Genomic DNA, 27,139 nt, shown 5'->3' on the forward strand with positions numbered 1-27,139 from the left:
ACTCTGCTGGGCTGAGCGTGGCTTCTTTGCTGGAAAGCCAAAAATAGTCTCTTTACTCAGAAGAGGCTGTAGGAGGGATCTCACCCGAAGCGCAGCCAAATACCTAGGAGGCCATAGGGACAGACCCAGAACAGCGTGGCTTCGCCAAGGCATTATCAGACCTTGAAAAGGCAGCAGCTGTAGCTGAAACAGCCAATAATCCCGTTACCTCTGGGCACCTCATCACGCCAAAGGTGCCATAGGAATCGGGCCGGCTGGTGAGGGGACACCCCACCCCGGCAGAGCTGGGGAGCAGCTACGTGCCGCCATGGCCGCGCTTGGTCTGTGCCAGAGGTTCATCTCGGGGGATGGAGATGGCAGCAGGACAGGGGATTTTTCCAGTCTTTCGTGGCCTGGCCCAAGGGATATCTGGAAACCCCCTGGGCAGCTCCGCCGTCCCTGCGGCGCCAGACCCCTCGCAGGCAATGCCATCCTCTGCGGGGCTGCTGCTGCCTGCTGCTGCCTGCACTGGGCAACACCCAGCTACTGCTGGGTAAGCTGGCAGAGCGCTGGGAGATCAAAAAGGCCATGCCCCTGCCAGGGGAGTGCTGAGGCCAGTTGCTCACGTGGCAGCATCTCTGTGCTGTGCTGACTTATCATCTCCCCATTCCCGGGGGTCTCGCTCCCTCCCCCAGCATTTCTGTGGGCAGTTATTCCTGGAAACATCCTGGAGTCACCTCCAATCATGCCTTCGCCCGCTGACATTTATAGAGCTTCTTCCAGCGGCTGATGGATTTAATAGCGTGAATCTCTCCCCAGCCCCAGCCCGTGTTTATGCCTTTCCCTCCGCGGGGTCTCTCATTGCCCCGGTGCGTGGTGAGGGCTAAAGGCAAAGCTGCAGCTCCGCTGCCAACAGCTTTTAGCTTCTGGGCAGGGAGACCCACCCCAGCAGAGCCCAGTTGTACCCGTCTTCCGTCTAATGCCCTGCCCACCAAGCTAATCCTCCCCTGGTCTCTTCCAGCCATTTCTGCTTCTCGGATTTCTCCCTCTTGGGTGGAGGAGCTGCAGGACTGCCAAATCTTGCAATACTCAAGCTATTTCTTAAAGCCCCAGCTCCTGAAATGGTGGGAAAACTGGAGGCTCCCGCCTTCTAGTGGCTTTTGTTTCTTTAAGGAGTTTCTCATCCTCCTGCTTTTGCAGAAAAAGCAGGGACCAGGAGCCTGCAGCCCCTGCCAGGAAGCACAGGATGGGCACACAACCCAGGTGGGCCTGGGCTGCGGAGCAGTGGCCGTGGCTGCTCTGTGCCCAGGGACACCCAGACCTGCTGGACAACCATCAAAAATCCCACTGGGGGTTACTGGGCATCTGTCACCCACCCTCAGGAACCAGGGACAAGAGAGATACTTAAGGGAAAGGTGGAGCTGGGGCTGGGATGGGGCTTGGGCAGGCTGTCGAGCACCCAGCCCTGCAGTGTGGGGGTCCCTGCCCTCCAGCCCCTCGGCAGTGCTGGGACCCAATGCCCCCAAGGACTGCGCGTCCCCCCTGCTCACCCAGCAGCCTTTCCAGCCGCAGGAAAACCCCTCTTTCACCTCACCACAGCCCACCGCACCCAGTAGCCCCCTGTGCAGGCCAGGCCAGGCTGGTGGATCCTCTGGAGCAGCCCTGAACCAACCCAGATGCTCACCGGCAGCGCATACCATGGCTGTGAACGCATTTCCTCCAGGGAGTTATTTTGGGCATGGCACCATGGGACGGACACCGCTCCTGCAGGCACTACGGGAGCGTCCTGCGAGAGCCAGGCGTCACTCGTGGGCACCTGGCTCGAGGAACCCAGAGCTCTGTGCTGGGAACATCAGTGCAACTTCAGTGCCCAGCACACAACCTGCTGAGGCTTGCTCGCAGATCCAGAGCTGGGTGGGACCCTAAAAGAAGTCAGTATCAAGACAGCTAACAAAATGGTAAAAAAATAAGCTATTCTATTAATTATCATTAGACAAAATATTAGCATTTTGAGCAAGTGTGTTGATAGACTTTTAAGACGCCCAACAAGGCACAAGCTGGTTTAATTACTCAAAATGAGGAGGCAAAAGCCCTGCTGAGCCCCAAATCTCCTGTGCGAGGTGCACAAAGCCCTCCAGCCTCACGCAGTGCCGAAACTCCTGTGCTGTCCCCAACACACCCAACCCAGGGCCCTCCTGCCATTGCCTCCATTTGGAGCGGTCTGCAGGCATCCTGAAGACCCCCAGTCAGACTGGGGGTGTGGGACTGCCTGGCCGAGGAGCATCAACCTCAGCTTCTCCACTGGGGTCACAGCTCATGCCAGCAGCAGGCGATGGGCTGGGCCACGAGCCAAAGGGGATGGGGACCACCCTCCTCCCTGCACATTGCCAGGGTGGCAGGGCCAGGCAGGCCCCCTCCTCCCGCCACCACCCCCAGACCCCCCTTCCCGTCCTCTCTGGCACCCATCAAAAGAGCTCAACACCGGGCACAGTCAGAAAGGCACGGTGCTGGGAGCTGGGCCAGGTGGGAGTATGAAGGGGACATGAAGATAGAGCAGAACTGTTTTTATTGGAGGTGTCAAGAGCAGGAACAATAACAAACCTACAGGCTCCCCTCCTCAAGTGCCATCCTCCCCCTCCCACCACCACCACCGGGGCAGTCAGCATCACGTGTGCGTGCTACAAGACAACGGCAAGGCTTACACTTCGCTTCAGCCAAAAGCCAGACTAAGCCCCCAGCATCCCGGGCAGTGCCGCCACCGCCACCTCCTTGGCGACTGCGAGCTCAGCTTGGCCCTGCCAGAGGCAGGGCAGGACATTCACCTTCCCCCCTCCGAGGAGGGGTGAGCTTTGCGTGAGAGGAGGTTTTTGTCAAGGGAAGGACAGGAGCACAGCTCCACCGAAGTGCCAGGGGACGTGACCTGGGCTGCAGCTCCCAGTGGGACATCTCGGAGGACCCTGGGAGAGGGCAAGCCGTGCAGCCTGAGCAGAACTGCAGCAGCCACAGGCAAGAAATCGCATCGCTAAGCCCCAAAGGGCTTTGCTGCCCCCTCTCTTCAACACAAACGAAACTGAAAGGGAGAGGGGTCAGAAGACAAACCAGGAGGGGAGGTGAAGCAGGTCTGGTACGGCGTTCGGCTCTGGCTCACTTCCCAGCCCGCCGCTCCTCCTGGCGCTTGGTGAGGATGTATTTGAAGAACTCGTACACGGACCAGGCGATCGCCGTCGAGGGCATCTGATAAATGACTCTTGCCTGGACCCCTCTGAAGTAGGCGGTCACGCCGCCCACTTGGTACACCGTCCTGAAGGCATTGGCCATGCCTGTGATGTGTCCGCTGATGTTGGAGCTCAAGGCCAGGGACTCCTGGGTGTTGAGCAGTGTTTTGCAAACGTCCAAAGGCGTAGTGGCAGCGGCAGCGACAGCCCCCGCACAGGCTCCGGAGACCACGTGGGAGCCTGGGTTGTACTGTCTGTGGGGGTTGAGCTGCTCTTGCAAGAACTCGTAGGTCATGAAGTGAATGGCTTGGAAGGGGATGTTCATGGTGAGCTGGGTGGTGTAGCTGCGGTAGAAAGCTCCGGCCCCTTCGTTGCGCCACACAGCCCGCACACAGTCCGTCACACGCTGGTAAGGCGAGTTGTACATCTGCATCCTCTGTTTGACCACTTGGGATGGACGGCAGCAGCCAGCAGCAGCAGCCAGGACCCAGGCGTGGAGGGGAAGAGGAGAGAGAAAGGGTAAGCGCAAAGCCAGGCTTCCTGCGAGCGCCCAGAGTTTAGTCGCGCTGGTTTAAGAGCTAATGACAGACAACTCGGACCAGCAGTGCCCTGCGCGTCCCCAGGCAGGACTGCAGCCATTTAGATCTGCCGAGGCATCACCGTCACATGCACATCACCACCTGCAAACCCCACAGCTGCCACAGCCCCAGGGAACACCCCGATACCCAAGTGCTTATGCTGCAGATCCACCCTCCATCCACCTAGACGTCTCCCCATCCACCACCGCAGAGCTACTGTACAGCCAGGAGAACCCCCTCTGCATCTATTCTCTTATTTTCCAGACAGCTCTCAATCTGGTTGAGCCTGTCCCTCCCCAGCCGCCCCCGCTGCAGCCCAGAATAACCACAGCACGTCGCAGAGCCCTCCAGCCAGGAATTGTTAGCGGCCGCTGCCGAAACGCAGCCGCTCCGGGGCAAGAACCAAACACCGACCCTCCCGGTCAACACATCCAAGAACGGGGCAGGGGAGCCCAGAGTGCAGCCTGTCGCTGTCCTGCCTCCCCCTATCTCAACATGACCACAGGAAGCTGAAAATGATGCGACGACAAGCTACCACAGTCGTGGTAAGAATATGAGCTCCAGGGAAGGAATGACACCGGCCCGGCCACGCAGCCGCCTGCTCCTCAGGGTCCCAGCCAGGCAGCGGGCAGGCAGGAGCCGCGCTGGGCGCCAATCAGCTGGAGCCTGCACTGTCACGAGCCCTCCAGTTTTAAGAGGAAAAAATATGCTCAAGACTGGCCTTTCCTTGTTATTCCTCCTTCTCCCATCAGGTTCACAGACTTTAGTTACAAACTCCCTCTGCCTTTTTCATACATACCAAGCTCCACAAAATCAGTATCTTCCAGACATTTCACAACACAAGATCTCCCTTCTCCTGACTTCTCTAGCACACCTTTTGTACCCCATTCTTTTAATTTTCTTCCCGAACACAGGCCCAGAACCGTACCGCATCTTCCTGAGATCTCACCACAGCAATGCCCAACTCCCACACACTTGGAACAACTTCCACAGTACGGATCGCATCTCTCTTGCCTTCTCTCTCCTGCTCCAGGTAACTGTCACCAGCCAAACCCCTGGGCAAAAGGCTGGTGCCCTCCCAGCTCCTCCTAAGCTGGGGTTTGCTGCGCTCCCCAGAATTAATCTCTTCTACCTACCCCCTCTGTAATGGGCAGCCACTGGGCTCCCTAAGCGGAGCTGCAGCTACTGGCCCCCAAACGATCCTTGTGGTCGGGTGAGCAACGAGGAGTGCACCCTCCGTGCCCCAGAGGGGACACGAGCGGCCCAGGCAGCCCCTGCTCCTCCCCCCCCCGGCAGGCCAGGACCGTCGTTACCTTCAGCAGGGTTCATGGCTGCATCGTGGAGCAACGTTGCTACACACCCGGCTGCACCTGCAAAACAAGAACTGCCACATGTGAGGCGGGGGGAGGCGAGGGACCCCGGGGCCCCACCAGTGCCCCGAGTCCCCCACCAGGGCACAGGAGGAGGCCCCTGGAAGAGGGTGAGATCTGAAGGCAGCCTCCATCTCCCCTCCAAAAGACGGGTCGGTCCTCAGCGGTTCCCACCCGGAGAGAACTCAAGAAAGAAGGAGAGGATCGCGACAGGCTTTCAAGTCCCGCGGGCCGACTGGGACTCGCTCAGGGACAGACCAATGCCACCAGGTGACAGGGGGCCCAGAGGACGGCGAGCGTCCCTGCACCCCACGGAAAAGCAGAAACCCAACACGCATGCCTACCGAGGGCGGGACGTGCCCTGCTCTCCCCTCGGCCCCATGCTTTCCCCACCGTGGCGGCTCATTGAGAAGAGTAACAGGCACCATGGCGAGACGGGCTCCGAAACCATGCAGCGCTCCTGGAGCAAGCACCGGCACCAACCCACGGGGTCGCAGCCGGTCCTGGCTTGTCTGCGGGCAGCTCCCCTCCACCAGCATCCTCCTGGGCCAGGGCTGCCGCTGGCCACCAACCTGCTTCGAGCCAGATACCTGGGAGCGGCTCCGGCAGGCACAGGACCGGTGCTCCCCCTGCCCGGCACCGCGACACCAGGGGGCTGGCTCGCGGCTGGAGAGAGCACAGGGCTTTAGGACATCCGTGGCACCCCGACCCCGCAGCGGCCAAGGCCCAGCGGCCGAGCGGGACAGGACCAGACCTCCCTGCGGCTGAGCTCGGCCTCTCCCCGCCCCGCTCCCCACCCTGGCGTGGCGGGGCTGGCCGCCGGTAGCCCCCGGCCCCCGTGTCCCCCCGCGGGGGGTCGGGAGCAGTACCGTTGGCCACATGGCTATTGCCCCCCGCGTGGATAACGTCGCTCAGCGTCTTTTTTAACTTTTCGTAGCAGGCGAAGTAGAGGGCGTGGGCCGGGCCGGCGCCGGTGGCAGTGATGTTCATGCCCCGCATGGGCCGCCAGACGCCCTCGGTGCGGGCGATGCGCCACAGGGCCTCCAGCACGTTCCGGTAGCGGGCGGCGGGCTCCGGCTGCAGGCTCTGCATCCGCGTCTGCAACACAAGGCCCGGGCGGGCGGCCCGTCACCCCCGCGGGGCCCGGCCGGGGCACCCCCCGCCTCCCCCCCGCCGGTAGGCGCCCGTTTGCACCCCCCCACCCCCCGCCCCGCCGCCTTCCCCGCCGCGCCCCCGGTGCCGGCACCTTGACGCAGTCGACGGGGTACATCACGCAGTGCTCCATGACGCCCGCCACGGCGCCCGCCAGCATGTGCGTGGAGACGGCGGCGCCCTGCGGCAGCGCCTCGTAGTCGGGGGCGGGCGGGGAGCGCGGCTCGGGGCCCCGCGCCGCCTCGGCCCCCCCCGGACCGGCCCCGGGGCCCGGCCCCGCCTCCGCCTCCGCGCCTCCCCGCCGCGCCCGGCCCGCGCCGCCGCCGCCGCCGCCGCCGCCCATCAGCAGCAGCAGGACGCGGCCCGACTCCGCGCCGCCCCGCGCGCCGGGGCCCGCGCCCGCCCCCGCGCCCGCCCCCAGCTCCATGGCGCCGCCGCCGCCGCCGCCGCCGCCGCCCCGGCCCCGCGCCGCGCCGCCCCGCCCCCCGGCTCCCGCTCCAGCCCCGCCCCGCCGCGCCCATTGGCCGCCGCCGCCTGTCGCCCGCCCCCGCCGCGCGGCCATTGGCTCGGCCCGCCGCCCACCGCCCCCGCGCGCCGCGCTCATTGGCCGCCGCCGCCGCGACTCGGACGCCGCCACTGGCCGGCCGCTCCCTCCGGCGCGCTGGGGCGCGCTGCCGGTTGGCTGCCGGGACTCCCCGCCCAGCCGCCCCGCGCAGCCCATTGGGTGCCTCAACTTCGCGCCCCGCCCCGCCGCGCAGCCCATTGGGCGGCGAGCCCGCCACCTTTGGCCCGCCCGCCGGTCCTCTCCGCGGGGCCGGAGAGCCGCCATTGGCCGGCTCGCCCGCCACTCCGGCTCTCGGCGCGTGTTGTTTATTTGGGCGCTTCGGATTGGCTGGGCGCTGCCGGCGGCGGCCCGCGGCGGGCGGGCCGCGCCCCGAGCCCGCGCTGCGATAGGGCGCGCGGGAGGAAGTCCCCGGGTGACGTCGCCCGGCGAAGGTCGGACGCAGGAGCAAGGGCGCAGCCGGGCGCGGCCCTCGGCCGCCGGGGGGCCCCGCCCCGCCCCGATTGGTCGCCGGGCCGCGTGGGCGTGGCTCCGCCGAGGGGGGCGGCGGGGCCGATTGGGCCCCGCGGCCGCGAGGGGGCGGGGCGGCGCCCGGCGGGGCTCGGCTGCGGGGGCCCCTATTGGCCGCGCCGGGGGCGCCTGGTGACGTGGCCGCCGGTGCCGGCGCCGGGAGCCGGCAGCGGGGCGATGCGCGGGCGGGCGGCGGCGGGCGCACATGGCCAGGTGAGCGGGGCCGGGCTGGGGGGGCCGGGGCCGGCCCCGGGCCCGGTGCTGAGCTGTGGCCTCTGCCCGCAGGATCGGCGTTCCCTGCCCGTCGTGGCGATCGGCGGGACCCTGCCCCTGCCCGGGGCCGCGGCAGCGCCCGGCGGCGCTGGGGCTGGCCCTCGCCGTGGGGCTGCTGCTGCTGCTGGCGGCCGCCGCCCCCCGCCGCTGGGCCGCGCCGCCCCGCGCCGCCCGGCGCGACGAGAGGTGAGCGGGGCCGGGGGCTGCCGGGGCGCGGGGGCTCACCGCTGCCCGCCCGTGCTGAGGCGCCGTCCTGTCTCCCCGCCCGCCTCCCCGGGCCCCAGGTACCTGGCGCGGGTGGCGGAGCTGACGGCCACCGACACCGAGGACTCGGCCCTCAATTACGGGGTGGTCGTTGACTGCGGGAGCAGCGGGTCCCGGGTCTTCGTCTACTTCTGGCCCCCGCACAACGGGAACCCCCACGACCTGCTGGACATCAAGCAGATGAGGGACCGGAGCAGCCGCCCCGTCGTCAAGAAAATTAAACCAGGTCGGTGCCACCCGCCCCTCCCGGCTCCGGGCACACGGGATGGGCACGGCTGCTGCCCGCGGCTGGTTCACGGCCTCCCCTTCCCCGGGCAGGCATCTCCGTGACGGCGGCAGCCCCGGAGCAGGCGACGCCCTACCTGCGCCCTCTGCTTCGGTTCGCCGCAGCCCACGTCCCGGCTCAGAAGCACAAGGAAACTCCGCTTTACATCCTCTGTACGGCGGGCATGCGGCTGCTGCCCGAGGGGTGAGTGCGTCGGCCCTCATCGGGGGGAGCCGGGGACCTGCTGGGATCCCTCAGCAGCAAGAACTGGGAAGAGAACTGCCTCGTCTGGAGCCTCGTGGGAGAACTGGGAATCCTGGGGGGGATTTGAGAAAGGAGCGAGCAGCGAGGGCTGCAGGAGGAGGGTTTGAGTGCGCTGGGAGGGAGGTGAGCAGAGATGCTTCAAAGTCTAAAGCGCATATATCTAGTTTCTCATCTCCAAAGCACACTGGGTGCAGCAGCAGGGCTCGCGGGGCTGGACGTGGGGTGCACTGCAGCAGGATTCCTGCTGCCTCTTGTGCTGCTGCAAAGCAGCATCGCAGGTGAAGGTCTCTCAGCATTTGTCCCTCTCCGCGTCCCTGCAGGCAGCAAGCTGCAATCCTGGAGGACTTGGTGAGAAACGTGCCCCTGGAGTTTGATTTCCTCTTCTCCAAATCACATGCAGAAGTGATTTCAGGGAAACAGGAAGGTAGGAGCTGCCGCGGAGCACCGCTTGCTTCCCTTTAGCATATTGCCGTAATGACCCATTCTGTCTCGCGCAGGTGTCTATGCTTGGATTGGCATCAACTTTGTCCTGGGACGGTTTGATCACGAGGACGGTGAGTGATCACGAGGACAGGGAGTCTGGCTGCTTGTAGAGCAGCTGGGAGGGTCTGAGTGAAGCCCTGCTGGAGCTCACGCTGGAGCTAAGAGCAGGCTCTGGAGCGGGCAGCATCTGCCCCTCTGGCCAGGCAATGCTTGACCGTGTGTGCAAAACTCTCCTGGACCTGAGGCCTGGAGGGGCACCTGCCCCGGTTGCAGGTATGAGTCCCTGCTTGTGGGAGGGGGACACCTGCAGCGTTTTGGGAGAAGAACTAGGGAGAGAGGGTTTGTAGTAGTGTTCCTGTAGTGGATTCCAGCCGTGGATGCTTTGGGGGAAAACTACAAAGCTGGCGGGCAGCCAGCCCCAAGCGCCAGGACCTGCTGCCCTGCAGCTGATCCCTGGGGGCTACTTTCAGGGGCAGAGGAGCCCCATGAGGCTGCTCTGGGGGGTAACTGTGGAAGGGAAGAGATGGTGCCCCAGGCCCTGCCCCCTGCCGACATGCCGCTGTGGGTTTCAGAGGAGGATGCGATGATCACCGTAGCGCTGGGGGACCAGGGAGAGCCCCTGGTTCGGAAACGAACAGTTGGGATCCTAGACATGGGGGGCGCTTCCCTGCAGATCGCCTACGAAGTGCCCGACTCTGGAGCCTTCTCCCCGCAGCAGGTGCGTATCTGGCTGGCCGGCCCCGAGAGCAGCCCCTGCCTTCCCTGGGTCGCTGCTGATCACGGACCTCTCTGCGTCCCCAGGAGGAGGCTGCTAAGAGCTTACTGGCAGAATTCAACCTGGGCTGCGACGTGCAGCACACTGGCCACATGTACCGCGTCTATGTCAACACCTTCCTGGGCTTCGGGGGCAATTTTGCCCGGCAACGCTACGAGGAGCTTGTGCTGAACCAGACCTTTGTGCACAACCGGTATTGTTGTCTTGCCTAGCCGTGCCCCTGCTGGGTCATTGCGAAATGGGGTGCTGGTTCCTTCACGCCACCCTCTCCCCATTGGATTTGCCCCAAGAGCCGCCTGCGGCAATAACAGCTCCTGCAGCCATGCTGGCAGCAATGATGCTCGGGCTGGCACGGGGTGCATGGGTGCTGCCCTTCTCTGAGCCCAGCAGGCGTGATCACTGCCACAGCTCCCTGCCTTCCTCCTCCTCCCCTCACAGCAGGCTGCGGGGTGGCCCCTCTGGTGGCTTTCGGCTTTTCTTGCTCCAACTCTCCCTCCTTCTCCAGCACCGATTCACTCAGCACATCTTTCCATCGCATCCCCACCTCGAGCTCTCTGTCTCCTGTCTCTCCTTCCCTTCCCAGAGCGCTACGTGAAGCTGTCGCCAGAGGCGGAGAGGCTTGGTGCCCAGGTACTCCTGTGCCGGGAGCAAACCCTGCCTCCAGATCCCTGGGGGCTGTGCAGGGGTGTGGATCCCCGCGAGCTGGGTGGGGTGGCTGTGCCTTGTTGCACCCCGCAGGTGCTGGGGGCACGTGGCCGCAGGTCACCGTGACAGATCTGGCAAGTCTGGCTTCAGCATGAGGTGGCAAGGCGGGTGCCAGCACCGCAGGGTACAAGGGGACATAGCCTGGTCTGGCAAGGGGGTGTATCTGGATGCAGGGCAGCGTTAGACTAGGCTTTTGGGGGTGGTACAGGACCCCCTGTGCAATTACCTTTCCTTCCTGGCCTGTTTTCCAGCCTGCATGGCCAGCAGACAGGGCTGAGCCCCGAGACGCCGTTCCTGGACCCCTGCCTGCCTGTGGGGCTGGAGGACACGGTGGCCAGGGGCGGCCAAACGCTGTATGTGCGGGGGCGAGGGGACTGGCCAGCCTGCGCAGAGCAGCTGCAGCCCCTCCTGGCTGGGCCCAACAGCAGCCAGGCCTCCCTGGCGGGGGCCTACAAAGCACCCATCGACTTCGACAACAGCGAGTTTTATGGTTTCTCTGAGTTCTTCTACTGCACCGAGGACGTGCTGCGCCTGGGAGGCCGCTACAGTGCCCCCATCTTCACCTCCGCCGCCCAGGTGGGTGCTGCCCCAGCCCAGGGGCCGGGGAACCGCTGTTCCCAGGGCCGGGAGGGAGTAGGGGCCATTTCTCTGCTCTGAGCCCTGACTTCTCTGTCGCCCAGGAGTACTGCAGCCAGCGATGGGAGGTGCTGACCCAGCGCTTCCGCGGTGGCCTCTACTCGTCGCACGCTGACCAGCACCGTCTGAAGTAAGCGGCTTTGCTGGGGGGGTGCCATGGCTGGAGCTCCTGAGGGGGCTTTTGCTGGGGTGAGGGAGTGTTGTGCCAGGGGTGGTGTCGGGCTGATGCTCCCATGTGCTGTGCCTACAGGTATCAGTGCTTCAAATCAGCCTGGATGTACCAAGTCCTTCACCAAGGCTTCCACTTCCCCCTGGACTACCCCAGCCTGCGCACGGCCCAGCTGGTGTACGACCGGGAGGTGCAGTGGACGCTGGGAGCCATCCTCTACAAGACGCGGTTTCTGCCACTCAGGTACCCTTGGCTCGCTGATGGCATTGCTCAGGGAAGGGTGGCTGGGGAGGAGCAGGAGTTACAGCACTGGGCAAGGGCTCTGCCACCCCAGCAAGGGGAGCGGCGGCGCAGGACCCTGGCAGTACCCCATGGCATCTCACGGCCCATCCTGACTCTTCTCCGCAGGGATCTCCGGCAGGAGAGCATCCGGCAAGCACACACCTCCTGGCTGCGCCTCTCTTTCGTCTACAACCACTATCTCTTCTTTGCCTGCATCCTGGTTGTAGCGCTGGCCATAGTCCTCTACCTCCTGCGGCTGCGCCGCATCCACCGCCGGCAGCTGCGCTCGGCCCAGCTCACCCTGCTCTGGCTGGACAAGGTGGTGGTGCCACCAGGCCAGGGAAACGGGCCGTGACACCAGTGATACCCACCGTCCAGTTGCACCAGCAGAACCAGGACTGGCTGACAGCCTGGGCTCCGAGGGCTTGGAATCTTTCTTAAAGACCATCTCCACTCTGCACTCCATCATCTCCACATCAGAACCAGAGCCTGTGGGCTGAGGCAGCTACGGACACCAGACCTTTCTTCTCTGCCTCGCCCCAGTCCTAATCTTTGCATTCCTTGGTCTCTGGCCTTCGCCTCGCTACGTGGGGTAGAGCAAAGTCCTCTGCTGCCAGCAGGCTCAAGGCTGCAGCCCTGGCAGGTCCCTCAGATAAGCAGTATACTCACTGAGACGGCCAGCCCAGGGCTGTGGCCTGAAGCACCAGGCCACCCCATGACTCAGTCACCAGTTTGCAGAGCAACCTGGTGAGGTGCTGCAGCTCATCACCTGGGGTGGCCCTTCTGCAGTCCCTTACAAGCCCACGGGCTGGAGAACAGCAGGTGCCGCCAAAGTCACCACAGGAACCAAGTGAGCCGTGAGCTCAGCCGCCCAGCCCAGCCCCTCTCGGAGCATTCCTTAAGAGGCGTCCTGCTCTTTGCCGTGTCTTCCCCTCCCAGGACAATCCTCCCACGGTCCTAGCCAACGCCCCAGGCTCAGCACCGAGGGCTCAGGGATCGATTCCTACGGCACCACCAAAGTGGGCCGTGTTTCCTTTCATACATTCCCTCCTGGGCACATCTGCCCCGTGGTGTCCCACACGTTAATCGGGCACTAGCACCAGGACCAGTGGTTCTCTGCCCCGTGAGCGCAGGCTGGGCCTGCCCATGGGGGAACCACCTCACTCCAGCCCAGCTCACTGCCCCAGGGCAGGTCTGAGCTGCGGCTGCGCACACAGGCATGAGCCTTCCTCCCCCGGGGCTGGAGCCCCCCAAGGACCCAATGAAGTTCATCACGTTTTACTTGAACTCAACTGTTCCCATTCCTGTAGCAATAAATGAACCCCTTGAGCCATTCAGCACTGGTCTTGTTTTCTTGCGAGCACCTCCCCAGCAGTGACAGCTCCGGGCTGGTGGCATGACTGGGGGCTGGCGCACATCTGCACAGCATTGCTTCGTGCTGCCACGGTGGGACAACGGAGTTGCTTTCTTGCCAGCAGATGTTCTCTGTGATTCCAGCAGCAGGACAGCTGCGCTCAACTCCTGAGCTGGCAGCAACAAAGGAAGCTCTGATCCAAACTGGACTGTTGTGATCCTTGGAGACAGCATCCTTTGCTGCCCTCCTCTCTCCTCCCAAGACAAGGAAGTTGAGCCTGCCCACTCAGAGCCCCTTGAAGATGTTGCTCCCTGCTTTTTGCCTTATTCCCGACCACAGCCTGGGAAAGAGGCCACTAAGCTTCCCCAGCTGCTGCACAGCCATGGGGACAGCTCCAGCACAGCTGCCTACCGCCAGAGAGGCTGGGCAGGTACCCAGTTCTCCCTCATGCACATGCTGTTGCCTACCTGTGACCTTGGTCCCATAGGGGCAAGTGCACAGGTGGCAGCAAGAATAAAACTTTCCATGCACCAGTATGCTGCCAACCTCCTGCTCAACAGCTGAGGATCCCAGCCTTGTTCTCATGGTGCAAGAGCAGGGTTAGGGGGAAGGGAAGAAGTCTGAATAAAGCCCAGACTGCTCCTCAGCCTCAAAGCAGCAAGTGACTCTCCCTCCAGCATCACTTACTAGAAAAAGGATTTATTTCCACAACACAAATTTAACAAACACAGACAAATAAATAAATACAGATAAATTATATGATAAATAAGGGGAAACCTAAACCACAACACCCTACTCAGTTCTTCTCAGAACCTGGACACAGGTTGGGGGGGTGGTGGTACCTAGACACTACTGCAGCACCCTCACTGCTGAGGCGGGAGGAGACACAGCACCCCTTTAACCCCCTCCAAGCAGGCTGCCAAGCAGCAGAACCGCCTGCTTTGCACCCCAGCATCTCCCTCATCACACCAAGGGGGTTCGCATGCTCCTCCAGGGTCAGCCCTCCCTTCTCACACCCACAGCCAGAACCTGTCTTAGCAAGGACCACGCTCACTGCAGGGGACTGACCATAAAACAGAGGATGCTATGGGCTCCTGCCTTCTCATGCAGAGGGGCAGCCGGTGCCTGAAATAACCAGGGATACGGTAACGAGTTGGGCAGCTTGGGCTACGAGCAGGGGTTTTACTCAGGGGGGCTAGTGCACTGGAGGGAGCGGGGTGAGCACTGCAGGGACAGGATCTGCTGGCACTACACACAGGTCTCTCTTAGGACAGTGCTCAGTGTCAGTGACCGCAGCACTCGGCCAGCTGAGCAGATCTCTCCCTGGCAGCGTGGCTGCTCCCAGTGCCGGGCTTACTGGGCCCTCGTCCCAGGCAGGGGTGCTGCCTGCCATGCTCAGGGGCCCAGCCATCACTGGTCCAGGTTGCAGTGCTCAGGGTGCGCTGGGGCAGCGGGTCCAGCCTCTGTCCCAGCACCTCTGGGGGCTGCCTGGTATGGGAGGGTAGAGGCTGGAACAGTAGAAAGAGCTGGGGGACGGAGAAAGGAGGAGAAGTTAGCACCAAACTGCACCCACGAGGGAGCCCCCACAAATCTAGAGAACCACAGGCTCAGGGGGAAGTGCTCGGTTTGCTCAGGCCCAGCGCAGAGCCAGCAGCCCCACACTGCGACCAGCTCACCGCAGCCACAATGCACAGAAACCAAAGCATCTCCCACCCAGCAAGGACCGGGCTGCAGCTCCCTCCCCAGCCGGACACAGGCAGGCAAGCAGGGACATCTCTGCCACCCCAGCTCTCTGCCCACTCACAGTGACGATTGCGGTGGTGGGGGTCTCCGTTCAGGCGCCGGCTCCCGGGGGCTGCTCACTCCCAGAGGAAGCGCACGTACCAGATGGTCTCGTTCTTCAGCTGTGGCCCGAAGAGGGGGTTGGCCTGGGCCAGGATGGCGATGAGCCAGCTGCAAAGGGACCCAACCTGCTGTCAGCCCCAGCAGCACGGGGGCAGGGACCAGGATCCCGGGACGCGGCTGCCTCAAAGGGCTGGCAGAGGGTGAAGTGCCCGGGAGGGAGGCGGGCCGCAGCCCGGGGGCTGCCCCGTTCATCCACGGGCAGGAGGATGGGCAGCAGCCACCGGGCCCGGTGAAGGCACACGGAGGATGGGGGAGGTGGGAGCGGAGGGAGTACCGGGGCCCGGTCCGCAGTACTCACAAGAGGTAGCAGCACACGGCGGTGGTGACCAGCATCGTGATGATCACCCTGCGGAGACACCAGCGTTAGGACGGGGAGGCCCGGTCCCGGACCCCCCGCCCCCGGTATCCCTCCGAGACCCTCACTCACCCGCGGTTCGGCCCCTTGGGCACGAACCAGGGGGCGGCGATGCCCACGAGGCCCCAGAAGGCGGAGAAGAGGACGAGTGGCAGCGCGAAGCTGTGCGCCGTCATGGCCGCTCCGCGCCGACAGACCGACCGCCGCCGCCGCCGCACCGGATGCCGCTCTGCCCACTGCCGCCCGCGGCGGCCAATCCGCGGGCTGAGCGCGGCGCGCTGCCGCCACCGCCGCCTCCCATTGGCGGAGACGCGAGGCCGGACGTACGGCGGGCCGGCGCCAGGGGGCGCCAAAGGGAGCCCGCCCACCCTCCCCTCCCCGCCGCGGCGGCGCGGCTCGGACCCCCCGCCCGCTGCAGCCGCTCCCGCCGGGGCCCCCCGCGTCCCTCCTCACCTCGCTCCGGAAAGGAGGCACCCAGCCAGACACCAGCCGCTCCGTACAAACTCCTTTATGTTACAAAGTTCGCACTCGCACCCGCCGCCGCCTCCCTGCGCGCAGCCCGGCTGGGCGCACATCCCTGCCGTGCACCCGAGGTGGGCGCGGGGTCTCGGGCGCCTCCGGGCCCAGCTCCCCCGGGAGGGCTCTCCCTCCAGCGGGTTACTTGGGGACCCGCCGGAGCTCGCTCATGAGCCAGAGTGCCATGCTGAGCAGCGCCAGGGAGCCCGACTGGTGTGTGGCGGCCAGAGGCGTGGGGACGTACAGCAGCAGGGTGCTGATGCCCAGGCCCACCTGCCAAGAAGGGAGAAGGGGTAAGAGCAGCTGTGGACGCAGCGTCGATACACGTCCCCAGCACAGAGTATGATGCAGAAAGGCCCACAGCCGCAGCCAGACTTCCCACCCTCAAATTCAGGCTGTGCATGCAGTATGGTGAGGCCCTGGGTCTAGGCAGCTCCACCTCTCAGCTCCAGGCTCTTGGGGCCAGCACAGATCCAAGCTGGGGACAGCTCTTCTGTCTTGTCAATGCGCTACAAAGGACTAAAGGGAGGAAAAAAAAAAAAGGGGAAAAAAAAAAAAAGAAAAACCAAACCCATACCTGCATGCAAGCCACAGCCAATAAGGAAGTCACTGCCATCCTGGTCCTGCGAGGGAGTGGGATCTTCCGCGAGAAGAGGTACAGAGCTGTGACAGCTGTGACTGAGGCGATCCCCTACAGAAGGGAAACAACCACCCTTCAAGGAAAGTTCAAAGAAATGGGTGCAGTGGCCTTTGGCTGCGCCCTCCAAGCAGTAGAAGAAATTCTGCCAGCAATACTTAACTGTAGAAATGTGTTAACGGCCGTGACCAAATCCCAGAGCTCCCATGCCCATCAGGTTAACAGCCCTGAAATTTAACTAAAGTTATAGAGAGCTCCATTTTTCTCCAAATTAATGCTTTACTTTCCAATAGCTTTTCCTCATTTCTTCAAGTCATTAGGGATTCTTTCTGTTCTCTCCCTGTCTGTCACCTTGACAACTAAAGGTGGAAGCTGTCATCTGGAAAATTGATCTCGTTTTCACCACTCAGCTGTAGCTCACCCGCATAACCTGGCTGTGCAGGTCACCCCAGCTCTTCTACGTCACTTAATCTTCCTTTTTCGTTTTAGCGATGGCTTAGTCCACAGCAGTGCCAGCAGTGGGATTTAATATCTGGATTGCTCTAGCTAGCTATTTTCACAGGGTGCTACTGGTGTAAAGCAAGTTCAGAAACGCCAAAGGAAGCATTCAATATCAGGATTTCCAAGTTTTATTTCACACAACTTTCCCAGACATTTCAGGAGCGAAACCATTACCCTGGTCTGCAGCTGATGTTACGGAAAAGGAGACACAAAGAAACAAAGTCTGTAACTTGCGCAGGAGGAAGACATCCTTAAGGAAGGAGACCACAGTGAAAATAAATAAGTGCTAAACTTCCTCTTTCTGCAGAAGCGAATTGGTAACACGCTCTTAGGACCTTCAGACACCCTGGATATCACTCAAGCTGACAGAACCACAGCCCAAAGAGGACAGCTTGGCTGCAGGAGACAACCGAGAAGCAGCACAGACACAGCAGGAAGACGGCACTTACCAAGATCCTGTGATCAAACTGTACAGTTGTAGGATTCTCAAAGATATTTCTCAGCACAGGGGAGAAGGCAAGGAGATCATCTGGGATCCAGCGCTCCCCCATTTTGGGGAAGGAATTGTACACAAGGCCGGCATCCAGCCCTGCCACAAAGGCACCTGCAATTCCAGAGCAGAAAATGAGACGACCAGAGCAGGCACAGGTGGCACTCCAGGTTGCACAGTCCTGATTCAAGAGCTCAGCTTGACCCTGAATTTCTTTCAGAAACATATACAGAGATCACACAGCAACAGGCAGGCTGGAAGGTGCATCTCCACCTGCTCAGGAATGACCAGTAAGGGAGGTTCTTGACTTTCAGCTCCCTGACAGCAATAAAATTTTCCCAGAAAACACAATGGGGTTGCTCACAGTCCCTGCCAGACCAGAAGAAAAACAAGGCAGAGACGAATGAGCCACAGGTGGGACAGCAGTAAGAAACACTCTTACCTGAAAGAGCAGTAAGGAAAATGAGAGCTGTAGTGCCATGAGCAAATTGCCTCAGGCGAAGAAGCTGACGGGTCTCGGGTAACTGTAAAATACAAATAAAAAAAAAAAAAAAAAAAGAAAATGATCAAGGCAAAGCATTTCCAGTGCTGTTTGCAGCAGGTAAGAAAAGCCTTCAATGCATATACGGGCCAAGGGGTTGGCCTGTGTTTTACAGGAGGAACGTAGAGACCACCATGCAGCACAGTCACACTGCAGTGGTTCCTCAAAACCACAACTAATCAAGTCCAACCCTGTGCAGAAACTGAAACAGCCACTGGACTGTTACGGGCACACATCATTTAGCCTGGCCAGACACACCCCTGCCTGAGCTTGCACAAACTCTGAGGCTAATCACTTTTGAGCAGAACAGCACGAGTCAAAGGAAGTATCCCGTAACCAAGAAGTTTACAGAAACGGTATTTTGTAACACAGTATTAGATCAGAGTCAGGAACAGAGACTAAAATGGAAGCACCATCACCCTTCACAGCCTTTCCTCACCCTTCACGTCACACCCCCAACTCTCCGAATTGACACGACCCCGTGCTTTTGACTTCTGACACACCTCTCCATACCTCGTGTCGTGGGAGCAGCAAAGACAGCCCCGTCCACAGGCTAGCAGAGTACAGAACCAGTGCGGAGCCGAGATGTGCTGCAAGACGGTACTGACTGACCCGAGGAATGTCGTACGAGTCTGGCTTCTCTTCCAGCCCGCTCTTCACCATGTACCATCCCAGCAGTCCCTGGCAAAAAAAGAGAGGGGTCAGAGCCAGCTAAAGAGAGAGCAGTGAATAACCCTTCATGTCTGTCTCAGTACAGACAGGGCAGCAGTGACTGCGAAGAGCAGATAAACATTAGGGGCAAAGCAACTGGTTTCCTCCCTCTTTGACCAGCAACCAGCACTGACCCCCCCCCCCCCCCCCCCCCCCCCCCCGTCAAGCTTTCACAAATCCCACTGTCTCAACTACACTTGATCAGAGGACATTCACAGGACACGCTGCTGCTAATCCCTGCGGCTACAGAGCTCGCTCACCTGGAAGCAGACCAGCCCGCAGAGTGCAAGAACGCAGCCCTTCATGGGGCGGCTGAGCCAGCCCTTTCGCCAGAAGTAGGCGGCGGGCAGAATGTAGGCCAAACCCACAACGCGGCCCCACATACGGTGCGAATACTCCATGTACCAAATGAACTTGAACTCTGTCAGCGTCATCTCATGATTCAGGCTGTTAAAAGACAGTAAAACAAAGAACTGCTCAGTGTGATGTGGCAGTCCATGACAAGGGATCACCTTCCTCAGAGAAAAGAGCTGACAGGGAAGGAGCCGCCATCAGACACGCTTTGTGTGCCCTCCCAGTGATGTTAGAGTACGTTTCCCTTCTTGCAAGAGTTCCTGGTGTTGCTCAGTCGCAGGAGGGACGCTCCCAGCCCACCCTCCTTCCACTTTTGCACACTCACATTTTAAACTCTGGGAACTGCTGGTACTTCTGGAACTCAGCTTCCCACTCCTGCTGCGTTCTTGGGGGTTTCATCTCTTTCACCAGGTGCCAGTCAACCATAGAAAGCCCCGATTCTGTCAGCCTGGGAGCAGACAGAGACACCAGTGGGCACAACTCGCTCCCTGACAGCGTGCAGCTCTACTGGGCCAGAACGAGAGCTCTTGGCTGTGCTAGACCACCCTTAAACTCACAGTTAGAAATAGGACAGAGATCAGGGAGTCTGTGAGTGACCAACAGACCTAAAATTACCCAAAATGCGTGACATAAAGTTATTCCCAGTTGGCACCTACGCACTGGGGATGGTGTCTCTCTGGTACTCCCAGCCCTACCCCACCGTGTCCCCTTGCAACCGCGGATGGACGGCACCAGAGGGGCTCTCACAGGCGCACTCGGGGCGGGTCCCAGGCGCGGGAGGCAGCTGCGGGCCGCAGGGACAGCCTAAACGGGTCACCAGCGGCGGGGGCCCGAGGGCGGCGGGGGCCGCTGCCTCCACACGGCCTCAGCCCTGAGCCCCTCCACAGCCCCAGAGCGGGCACGGCCGCGGGGCGCGAAGCGGTGCCGGCGGGGCGGGGCGTGCCGCGCTCACCTGGTGACGCCGCCCAGCACCACGGCACCGGCCACGGCGCCGCTGCAGGCCAGGAGCCATCGCCCCACGGCGGGCGGGGTGGCGGCGGGCGGCGGCGCCTGTTGCAGGAGCCGCCGCTGAAGGCACCGCTGCTGCGGCGGGAGCGGCGCGGGGGCCAGGCCCGGTACCGGTGCCGGCCCCCGCCGTCCCGCAGCGGCAGCGCCGCCACCCCGCGCGGGCCGCAGGAGCCGGACGCCGGCGCGGGCCGCACGCAGCATCCCGAGTGACCCCGGAAGTGGCGCGCTGCCGCCGCCGCCGGAAGCGGGGCGAGCACTTCCGGACACACCTGGGCGTCACCATGACAATCCCCGGCACGTGACCGAGAACCAGCAGCGACCCCCGCGCGCCGCCAGCGCAGGTGAGGGCGCGTGCGAGGCGGGGGCGGGGCCCGGGCGGGGGCGGGGGCGGAGCCGCGAGCGCCGGGGGCGGGGCTTCCGCCGCAGCGCGCGAGCGAGGCGCGCCGGCTACCCCCCCGCCCCTCCGCCCTCCCGCGCCCGCCCTCGCGCCCGCGGGCGGTGCGGGTCCGGGCCGCGAGGGGGCGAGGCCGGAAGCGAGAGCGAGGAGGCGGGGCCTGCGGCGGAAGTGGGGCGGGGGCGGGCCGGCGGCCGGCGGCGGTGCGGCGGCGGGCCGGGCCGGGCCGGGCGGCCGCCCGCCATGGGGCGGGCGGGGCTGACGGCGCCGCTCCCCCCCAGGAATGGACGATGGCTTCCTCATGGAGGTGTGCGTGGACTCGGTGGAGTCCGCCGTCAACGCGGAGCGCGGAGGTAAGGCCCGCGGGCCTCGGGGGCGGCAGCGGCAGCAGCGCCGCGGCGGGCCCCGGCGGGGCCGGTTCTGACGTGCCTTTCCGCAGGGGCCGGCCGGATCGAGCTGTGCGCGGGCCTCGTGGAAGGAGGGACCACCCCCAGCATGGGTGAGCCTCGTCCGCCCCCGCCCTGCCCCGCGGCGGCCCGGGCCCTCCCCTCCCCTGCCCTCAGCCCGCTCCCCCGCCCCGGGCGGGGGGTGTCAGGGCGCCCAGCGCCTCCCCAGCGCCTTCCTGCCCTTCCCCAGCCGTCCCTATTGCAGCCTTTCAATACGTACAGTTGGCCTACAAGAAAGATGGGCACAGTCTTTTTAGCAAGGCCTGCTGCGACAGGACAAGGGGTGATGGTTTTAAACTAAAGGAGGGTGGATTTAGACTGAACACAAGGAAAAAATTTTTCACGATGAGGGTGGTGAAACAGTGGAAGGGATTGCCCAGAGAGGTGGTATGTGCCCCCTCCTTGGAAACATTCAAGGCCAGGCTGGATGGGGCTCTGAGCAACTTGATCTGGTTGAAGATGTCCCTGCCCATGGCAGGAGGGATAGACTGGATGGCCTTTAAAGGTCCCTTCCATCCCAAAGCATTCTATGATTCCCCTCTCTCCACGCCCCCACCCCGTGTGCCCCTCCCCGCTGCCTCCCCCAGTAGCTGGGTGCTGAGCTGCCTCCCTCCCTCCCCGCCGCCCCAGGACTGCTGCAGGTGGTGAAGCAGTGTGTCAGGGTCCCCGTGTTCGTGATGATCCGACCTCGTGGGGGAGATTTCCTCTACTCGGACCGGGAGGTGGAAGTGATGAAGGCTGACATCCGCCTTGCCAAGCTGCACGGGGCCGACGGGCTGGTGTTCGGGGCCCTGACTGAGGACGGGCGCATTGACACGGAGCTCTGCACGGCGCTGCTGGGTAAGAGTGCCTCCAGTCAGAAAGGCTGTGCTGAGCTCTGGGTGATGTCTGTGCCGTGACCGGGAATTCGGTGCTGCTCTGTCCGATGCTGTAGAAAGAACTTCAGGGTGCTTTGGTCTGCACGCCTTGTCTGTGGTCTTGATGTCTCTCTCCACCTTCTCCAGTTTCCTGTAGTGTCATACCTGTGAGACGGTAAATAGGTAAGAAGCTTTGCAGATCAAGGACCGCTGCCCCAAGCAGCTCACACAGAGTTTGAGGCCACTGGGGACATAATAGCAGGGTCTAAGAAGGAGAGAGGCTTAGGTGAGCTGCTCTGGGGGCATCAGAATATGAAACTGTTGGATTCTCTCCCTTCTTCATCTTCTTTTCCCTTTGTTCTTTTTCTTATGTCCCTGCTACAGGTGTCTAGGATATGTCTCTCCTGGATTTTGGCCTTGTGGGTAGCTGGCAACTCATCTTCATTTCTTCCGCTAACACAGCCAGTGAGAAAAGATAATGAGAGAGGTGGAAACATATAAAAGGCTACTGAAGCTGCAGTGGAAAATTGTTAGTCCAGACCCCTAACACATAGAGAGAAAGAGAATTTGCTTCCACATCTTTTCTGTGAGCTACAGCCAAAGCTAAAGAGGGCTGGGCCTTTCCCTGGTGATGTGGTGCTGAGGTTCTCGTATGAAGGTGAATGTGCTGTAGGAAGTGCAGCAAAAGAGAGAGGTCTTGCCAGGATTTGCCTCCACTAGAGCAATGAGGTGCTCTGCTGGAACCTGTGTTTCCAGGGCAGGAGGCAGTTGGATTTCTTTTCATAGAAATAAATAACCTTTGCCCAGTAAATAGAGCCCCGCTGGTGAAGTTTGCTGTGGTCTGAGATAGAGCAGAAATTATAGGTAGTGAAAGAAATTACAAAAATCAACTCTCCTGCTTTCAAGGAGCACTGGTCCTGTCCCTTCCCCAGGTAGATGAGACAACTTTCCTGCTTCCTTCCTGCAGAGAAAGACATCTCTGGTGGGAATGAGGGTTTTGCATGATCCAGATGAGATGGAGGATTTTGGGGTTACTCATAAAAACAAAGGTTTGTTGCTTCCTCAAAGGGCAGAAGAGTTTTCCCTGCCAAAGAGCCTGGCCAAAGAGGAGCTGCTGTGTTGTTTCCAGCAAGTACTGGGAGTCTTCTGAGCTGCCCAGGAATGGCCCGAGAAGCCTTTGCCCTCTTTCGTCTCATGTGCTTTTCTGGTTCTAGCGCGAGGGACTCTCTGCGCCAGCCCTGACTGACCATATCTCTTCTTATTGCAGCTGTGTGCCGTCCCCTGCCAGTCACGTTTCACCGAGGTGAGTCGCCTGGGACAGCGGCCCTGGCAGGGACCCCGCTGCCAGGGGAAGGTGGGGCTGGGAGGGAGCTGAGCTTATTCTACTTTGGTCGTTCTTTGGAGGGGGGGAAAGCTCTGTGTGCTGGGCAAGTGCAGGCTGTGGCTGGGCTGTTCCCCCAGGAGGGGAAGGGTCCGGGCATGGGGGATGTGTCGCTGCCCTGTGTGGAGAGGAGGTGTCTGAGGAGCTGAGCACGGTGGCCCCGCCACTGCTGCGAGGGGGATGTTATAGTCAGGAGCTGTGGCTCCCCACTGGGCTGGCCAGCTGTGAGAAGGACCCTTCCTATCATTGTCTCCTGGGCTCCTGAGTTGGCTGGGGGACAGGGCTTCAGCACGATGAGCTCGGTGATTTCTGAGCTGTTGTGTTGGTCTCTCAGCCTTCGACATGGTGCACGACCCTCTGGTGGCGTTGGAGACCCTGATTTCTCTGGGGTTTGAGCGGGTGTTGACAAGTGGCTGTGACAGCTCAGCGCTGGAAGGATTGTCCTTAATTAAGAGACTTGCGGAACAGGTAAGTGTTCCCTGTGCTCCCCTGGGTTACCGTGGCTGCTTCCTGGGCATTGCCTCGAGGCAACTCCTTTATGGTAGCCCTCAGCTCTGTAAGGGAACTTCCGTCAAGAAGCACTTGCCCTTCTTGTATGGCTTGGCCTTAATCTGTTTTCCCAAATCCACGTGGGCTGGAGCCCGAAGCCTCCCACAGCAAAGACTTGTTGGGTTGTTCTTGCTCGCAGACAGGGAGGAGGGCGGTAAGAGTTGGTTTCAGCAGCTGATGTGATTAGCCCATGGAAGCAGCCAGGCGAGGTCCCTGCTGGGGTCTCACAGTCACTGTTAGGAAAATGCAACGGACGTACCTGAGAGGTAGCCCGGTGGGATAAAGAGGTAGGAGGAAATGGTGACTAGTTGTCTTAGCTGTAACTGCAAATTCTTTTCCGCTTTTCCTTGTAAAACGTGAATAGTACAAAAAAAGATGGGTGAGAGTGCACAGTTGTAAGCCACGGTGACATGCATGGGCTTATGGAAGGCACTGCATGTAAGGTTTCTTTGCCGCCCCACAAATGCATGTGCGAATGTGGTGCTGAGCAATATCGCTAACATGTTATTCTTCTTTCAGGCGAAGGGCAGAATTGTGGTGGTGCCAGGTAATGGTTTTTTGTCATCTGTAACAGGCCCTGTAGTCCCTAGCCCCTGCTTCCTAGCCTCTTGCCCTGGGATGTGCTGTCTGGTCTGGCTTTCTGAGCCAGGTCCCCCGGAGGAGGAGCTCCTGCCCTGGTGCGAATAAAGGCCACGCAACCAGCTGGGGATGGCAGAGCCCTGCAGCTCCTGCTCACTGGAGGGTTTGGGGACAGCTCTAGATCTGTGGGAGAGCATGAGCCAAGGCTTCTCCCACCTCTTTTCACGTGCCCTGGTCTCCATTGTCCCAAGGGCTGTCTTTTCCCTTCAGTGTCGATGGCGCTTGTCCCTTAGGGGGTAGGTCCCAGGGTGATGTCAGGTCTGGGACGGTGCCGTCTGTGCTGTGTGTGACATCGGGATTTTTCCCACCAGGGGGTGGCATCACAGAGCGCAACCTGCAGAGGATTCTGGAAGGCTCCACTGCTTCTGAGTTTCACTGCTCTGCTCGCTCAGCCCGGGACTCAGGGATGAAGTTCAGGTAACTGATTATTTATTTTTATTTTTTAGCAAAACTGCACAAGGGAAAAGCTGGATTACTGTGAACATGAATTTGTAGAACAGGCATAAATTTCAAACAGCTTCCTGGGTGCTAATTGCGCTCTTGTGCTTGGCATCATGATGCCTGGCTCTGTATTCTGCAGTGTTATGAATCCAGCAGTGCTCATCATCTGGACATGAGCTCCATGCAGAACCAGATCCTTCGGGCGTTTCTTCTGCTACTGCTGCCCTAGGGCTTGTGAGTGCACTTGTGTGGCACTCGGGAAGGCAGGTTCTGGTGTAGTTAGACCTTTAACACAAGCGTGTAGGATTTGGGAGCCCAGTGGGATGTGCCTCTGAGGAATGGGTGAGGAATGGCTTACGTTTTTCCACAGGTCTGCACTGGGTTTCTGTTGATGCTGCTGTTTCTTGCCTTTGGATTATTCTTCTTTCCATTACTGTCTCGTCTTTGGTTTGGGTGGCACCAGCGGGTTCTCTGGCCACTGCTGAGACCAGGGGAGATGGTGGGTTTTTCTTAGTGTGTCTTACTCATCCGTATCACCTGCAGATAGTAATCAGTGGCTTTCCTGACAGAAATCCGAACGTTGCCATGGGAGCGTCCTTCTCTGCCCCTGAATACTCCATAAAGGTGGCAGATGTGGCCAAAGTGAGGACCCTGAACGCGATCGCAAAGAACATTCTGTAGTGGAAGGCACCGTGCTGGGACAAGAGCGCCAAGACTCCAGGGTCTTCCCTGCCACATGGACATATGGGTACCGCTTCCGTCCTCGGGCTGCAGAGGAGGTGAACTAGGTGATGAAGCCTGACATCTCTTCCCTTGGCTTCCCCTGAATGACCAGTCCCTGGCCTGGAAACTTACGTCGGCCATTTTAAATAAAAGGACTCATTCCCAGATGTTGCGGCAACAAGCTGTTCGGCAGTATTTGGGAGGAAGGGAGCTGAGCAAGTAGGGGGACTGAATTGTGTAGCACTGCATGTGATTGTCAAATAAACACTGCAGCTGCCCCCCTCTTGCTGTGCTTTTTTAAAATTTATTTATACTTTACAGGTAAGACTGTGATCTGTGTTGCATAGCTTGAATTAATCAGGCCCCTACTGCACCAGAGGAGAATACAATCACATCCAGAATGCCAGGGAGGGAAACATCGTAGCTACAGATGGAAAACAAGGCCTGCTGTGGTCAGCCAGCAGGACGGCTGGGGATTAGCAACGCAGCAGCTGCTAGGTAGAGAGAAGCACATGGTTAGGTAGAGGTGATGAACACATTAAGTTGTAATGGGAAGGAGTCAGTGACTACCTGACAGCTTAGGTGAGGTAGTTGTGGGCTGTGGCTGGGCTGTGGGCCATGAGCGCTTGAGGTGGGGTGGGTGTATGATAAAATTCCTTGCGTTTTCTCAGGGAGTTTCCAGGTCCTTTTCCCAACATGAAGCACAAAGTGCTTGTTCTACAGACAATCCTCGGGGGAATGTGCCTGTTGGATTATTGCTGCCGAATCAGAATTGAAGCCTTAGACTCATTTCAGTTACCCTGGAAAATACCCAATGAAAGATCTGAATGGTATCAGAGCAGTCCATTAAAAGAGTAGAGACCCAGAGATAAAGCACCTTTATTCTTGCTGCCTACTCTTCTCTAGAAGATCCACAAAGCTGAAGAGAATCTCCCTGACAGCAGAGATAGCAGACCTTCTTAGGAAGCAAAAAAAAAAAGTTCAGGTTTGTCTGCCCGTCTTGGCAATAGCATACAGCCTGTGAGGATGTACAGGAAAATGTAATATTTGACAAGGTTGCAGCACCTTTTGTCACCTTAAACAGAATCAGGTCATTGAAACCTATAACTAAGACTAACTACGTACCTTCAGCTCAAAGGGTACGTCCACCTTTTCCCATGGATCTGTCAGAGGTATTGGTGTCTCCCAAAACACACATCGGGAACATATGTGGTAGTTCTCAACACCGGAGCTGGGAAGGGAATGGCTGCTTAGTGCTGGTGTCAGAGCCTGCTTCAGCACTGGCAGATGTGCACGCAGCAGGAAGGATCCAAACTCAGCAGAAGAAATGATTAGATTTGTGGTTACAGTCAATATAGTTCAGAATACCTGATTTAAGAGTTCATAGCTTATGTTGTGAAATTTCATGAGTCATGGTGATGATTAAGATACCAGTAGCTCAATTAACATGAGTATTCTGTTAACACAGTCCCCTCAGCATCATAAACACAGAGTTTGGTTCTTTTCTTTTGTGTAAAGTTTAAAAAAAAAAAAAAAAAAAAAAAAAAAAGGCTTTTGAACTCATGTGGGCTTACAGCATAACAAAGCAGAGAAACAAACCCTTCAGAAACGGAGATGAGCAGCGAGGGCTGGACTAATTTGTAGATTGCCTTGCAGAAGCCTCTGTGCTGGACCAGACATGCGAGACGGGCATGAAGCAATGCCTCATTTTGAAAACTTAGGTTATAAGGTGGTGGGCAACAGATGGGTAAAGGCAGGGGAGCGCAGGGACACGGTGTGGTATTGTTGGCTGAAGTGGTCTTACCGCTTCGATTAGCTTTGTCGCAGTGAACATTTTCTGGGTACTGTAGCGAAG

General features: G+C 60.2%; 5 protein-coding genes across 10 annotated transcripts; 2 read left to right on the forward strand and 3 right to left on the reverse strand.

Moving 5' to 3' along the window:
• Positions 1-2,528: 2,528 nt before the first annotated feature.
• On the reverse strand, positions 2,529-6,736 carry SLC25A28 (solute carrier family 25 member 28). 2 transcript variants are annotated; one of them, XM_082309434.1, is made up of 4 exons: positions 6,389-6,736; positions 6,012-6,240; positions 5,086-5,142; positions 2,529-3,641 (listed from the first exon to the last, which is right to left on the reverse strand). In XM_082309434.1, the coding sequence occupies exons 1-4, from the start codon at positions 6,719-6,721 to the stop codon at positions 3,124-3,126; spliced, it is 1,137 nt and encodes a 378-aa protein (XP_082165560.1). In that variant the 5' UTR covers positions 6,722-6,736; the 3' UTR covers positions 2,529-3,123. The 2 variants fall into 2 exon arrangements, with proteins under 2 accessions (XP_082165560.1, XP_082165559.1); XM_082309433.1 differs by lacking the exons at positions 6,012-6,240; positions 6,389-6,736 and adding an exon at positions 5,487-5,545 and having other exon boundaries at positions 5,086-5,156.
• A 745-nt stretch (positions 6,737-7,481) lies between these two features.
• ENTPD7 (ectonucleoside triphosphate diphosphohydrolase 7) lies at positions 7,482-12,774 on the forward strand. Its single transcript, XM_082308067.1, has 12 exons — positions 7,482-7,579; positions 7,652-7,825; positions 7,924-8,129; positions 8,222-8,372; positions 8,753-8,856; positions 8,930-8,986; positions 9,488-9,633; positions 9,717-9,883; positions 10,647-10,971; positions 11,076-11,161; positions 11,282-11,443; positions 11,609-12,774. The coding sequence occupies exons 1-12, from the start codon at positions 7,572-7,574 to the stop codon at positions 11,835-11,837; spliced, it is 1,815 nt and encodes a 604-aa protein (XP_082164193.1). The 5' UTR covers positions 7,482-7,571; the 3' UTR covers positions 11,838-12,774.
• Positions 12,775-13,566: 792 nt separating this feature from the next.
• Positions 13,567-15,473, reverse strand: ATP6V0E2 (ATPase H+ transporting V0 subunit e2). Its single transcript, XM_082310926.1, has 4 exons — positions 15,169-15,473; positions 15,040-15,087; positions 14,641-14,789; positions 13,567-14,362 (listed from the first exon to the last, which is right to left on the reverse strand). Exons 1-3 carry the CDS (start codon positions 15,270-15,272, stop codon positions 14,696-14,698), a joined length of 246 nt encoding a protein of 81 aa, XP_082167052.1. The 5' UTR covers positions 15,273-15,473; the 3' UTR covers positions 13,567-14,362; positions 14,641-14,695.
• Positions 15,474-15,618: 145 nt separating this feature from the next.
• On the reverse strand, positions 15,619-20,055 carry COX15 (cytochrome c oxidase assembly homolog COX15; the record flags this gene model as incomplete). Of its 2 annotated transcripts, XM_082310919.1 has the most annotated exons (8): positions 15,619-15,885; positions 16,190-16,303; positions 17,200-17,354; positions 17,683-17,764; positions 18,295-18,462; positions 18,753-18,939; positions 19,172-19,294; positions 19,799-20,055. In XM_082310919.1, 8 exons carry the CDS (start codon positions 20,053-20,055, stop codon positions 15,754-15,756), a joined length of 1,218 nt encoding a protein of 405 aa, XP_082167045.1. In that variant the 3' UTR covers positions 15,619-15,753. The 2 variants fall into 2 exon arrangements, with proteins under 2 accessions (XP_082167045.1, XP_082167046.1); XM_082310920.1 differs by lacking the exon at positions 19,799-20,055 and having other exon boundaries at positions 18,753-18,965; positions 19,172-19,291.
• Positions 20,056-20,112: 57 nt separating this feature from the next.
• CUTC (cutC copper transporter) lies at positions 20,113-25,567 on the forward strand. Of its 4 annotated transcripts, none has more exons than XM_082310923.1 (9): positions 20,113-20,195; positions 20,530-20,601; positions 20,688-20,747; positions 21,325-21,534; positions 22,819-22,854; positions 23,267-23,400; positions 24,001-24,028; positions 24,432-24,537; positions 25,131-25,567. In XM_082310923.1, exons 2-9 carry the CDS (start codon positions 20,532-20,534, stop codon positions 25,240-25,242), a joined length of 756 nt encoding a protein of 251 aa, XP_082167049.1. In that variant the 5' UTR covers positions 20,113-20,195; positions 20,530-20,531; the 3' UTR covers positions 25,243-25,567. The 4 variants fall into 4 exon arrangements, with proteins under 4 accessions (XP_082167049.1, XP_082167048.1, XP_082167047.1 ...); XM_082310922.1 differs by having other exon boundaries at positions 20,119-20,195; positions 21,336-21,534; XM_082310921.1 differs by lacking the exon at positions 20,113-20,195 and having other exon boundaries at positions 20,471-20,601; positions 21,336-21,534.
• The last annotated feature ends 1,572 nt before the right edge of the window (positions 25,568-27,139 follow it).

This window comes from Platalea leucorodia (assembly GCF_965183815.1).
Source record: "Platalea leucorodia genome assembly, chromosome: 4".
Lineage (NCBI taxonomy): Eukaryota > Metazoa > Chordata > Aves > Pelecaniformes > Threskiornithidae > Platalea > Platalea leucorodia.

Excerpts from the sequence above, each read along its gene's own strand:
- CUTC (XM_082310923.1), top strand. The coding sequence starts at position 20,532 with ATGGACGATGGCTTCCTCATGGAGGTGTGCGTGGACTCGGTGGAGTCC. Across the intron at positions 20,748-21,324 it reads AGGGACCACCCCCAGCATGG|GACTGCTGCAGGTGGTGAAG; the intron begins GTGAGCCTCGTC and ends CCGCCGCCCCAG. Across the intron at positions 24,029-24,431 it reads CAGAATTGTGGTGGTGCCAG|GGGGTGGCATCACAGAGCGC; the intron begins GTAATGGTTTTT and ends TTTTCCCACCAG.
- ENTPD7 (XM_082308067.1), top strand. Across the intron at positions 8,987-9,487 it reads ACGGTTTGATCACGAGGACG|AGGAGGATGCGATGATCACC; the intron begins GTGAGTGATCAC and ends TGTGGGTTTCAG. Across the intron at positions 9,634-9,716 it reads GAGCCTTCTCCCCGCAGCAG|GAGGAGGCTGCTAAGAGCTT; the intron begins GTGCGTATCTGG and ends CTGCGTCCCCAG.
- ATP6V0E2 (XM_082310926.1), bottom strand. The coding sequence starts at position 15,272 with ATGACGGCGCACAGCTTCGCGCTGCCACTCGTCCTCTTCTCCGCCTTC. Across the intron at positions 15,088-15,168 it reads CCCAAGGGGCCGAACCGCGG|GGTGATCATCACGATGCTGG; the intron begins GTGAGTGAGGGT and ends GTGTCTCCGCAG. Across the intron at positions 14,790-15,039 it reads GCCGTGTGCTGCTACCTCTT|CTGGCTCATCGCCATCCTGG; the intron begins GTGAGTACTGCG and ends GTCCCTTTGCAG.
- SLC25A28 (XM_082309434.1), bottom strand. The coding sequence starts at position 6,721 with ATGGAGCTGGGGGCGGGCGCGGGGGCGGGCGCGGGCCCCGGCGCGCGG. Across the intron at positions 6,241-6,388 it reads ACCCCGTCGACTGCGTCAAG|ACGCGGATGCAGAGCCTGCA; the intron begins GTGCCGGCACCG and ends CTTGTGTTGCAG. Across the intron at positions 3,642-5,085 it reads AGCCATGAACCCTGCTGAAG|TGGTCAAACAGAGGATGCAG; the intron begins GTAACGACGGTC and ends GTCCATCCCAAG.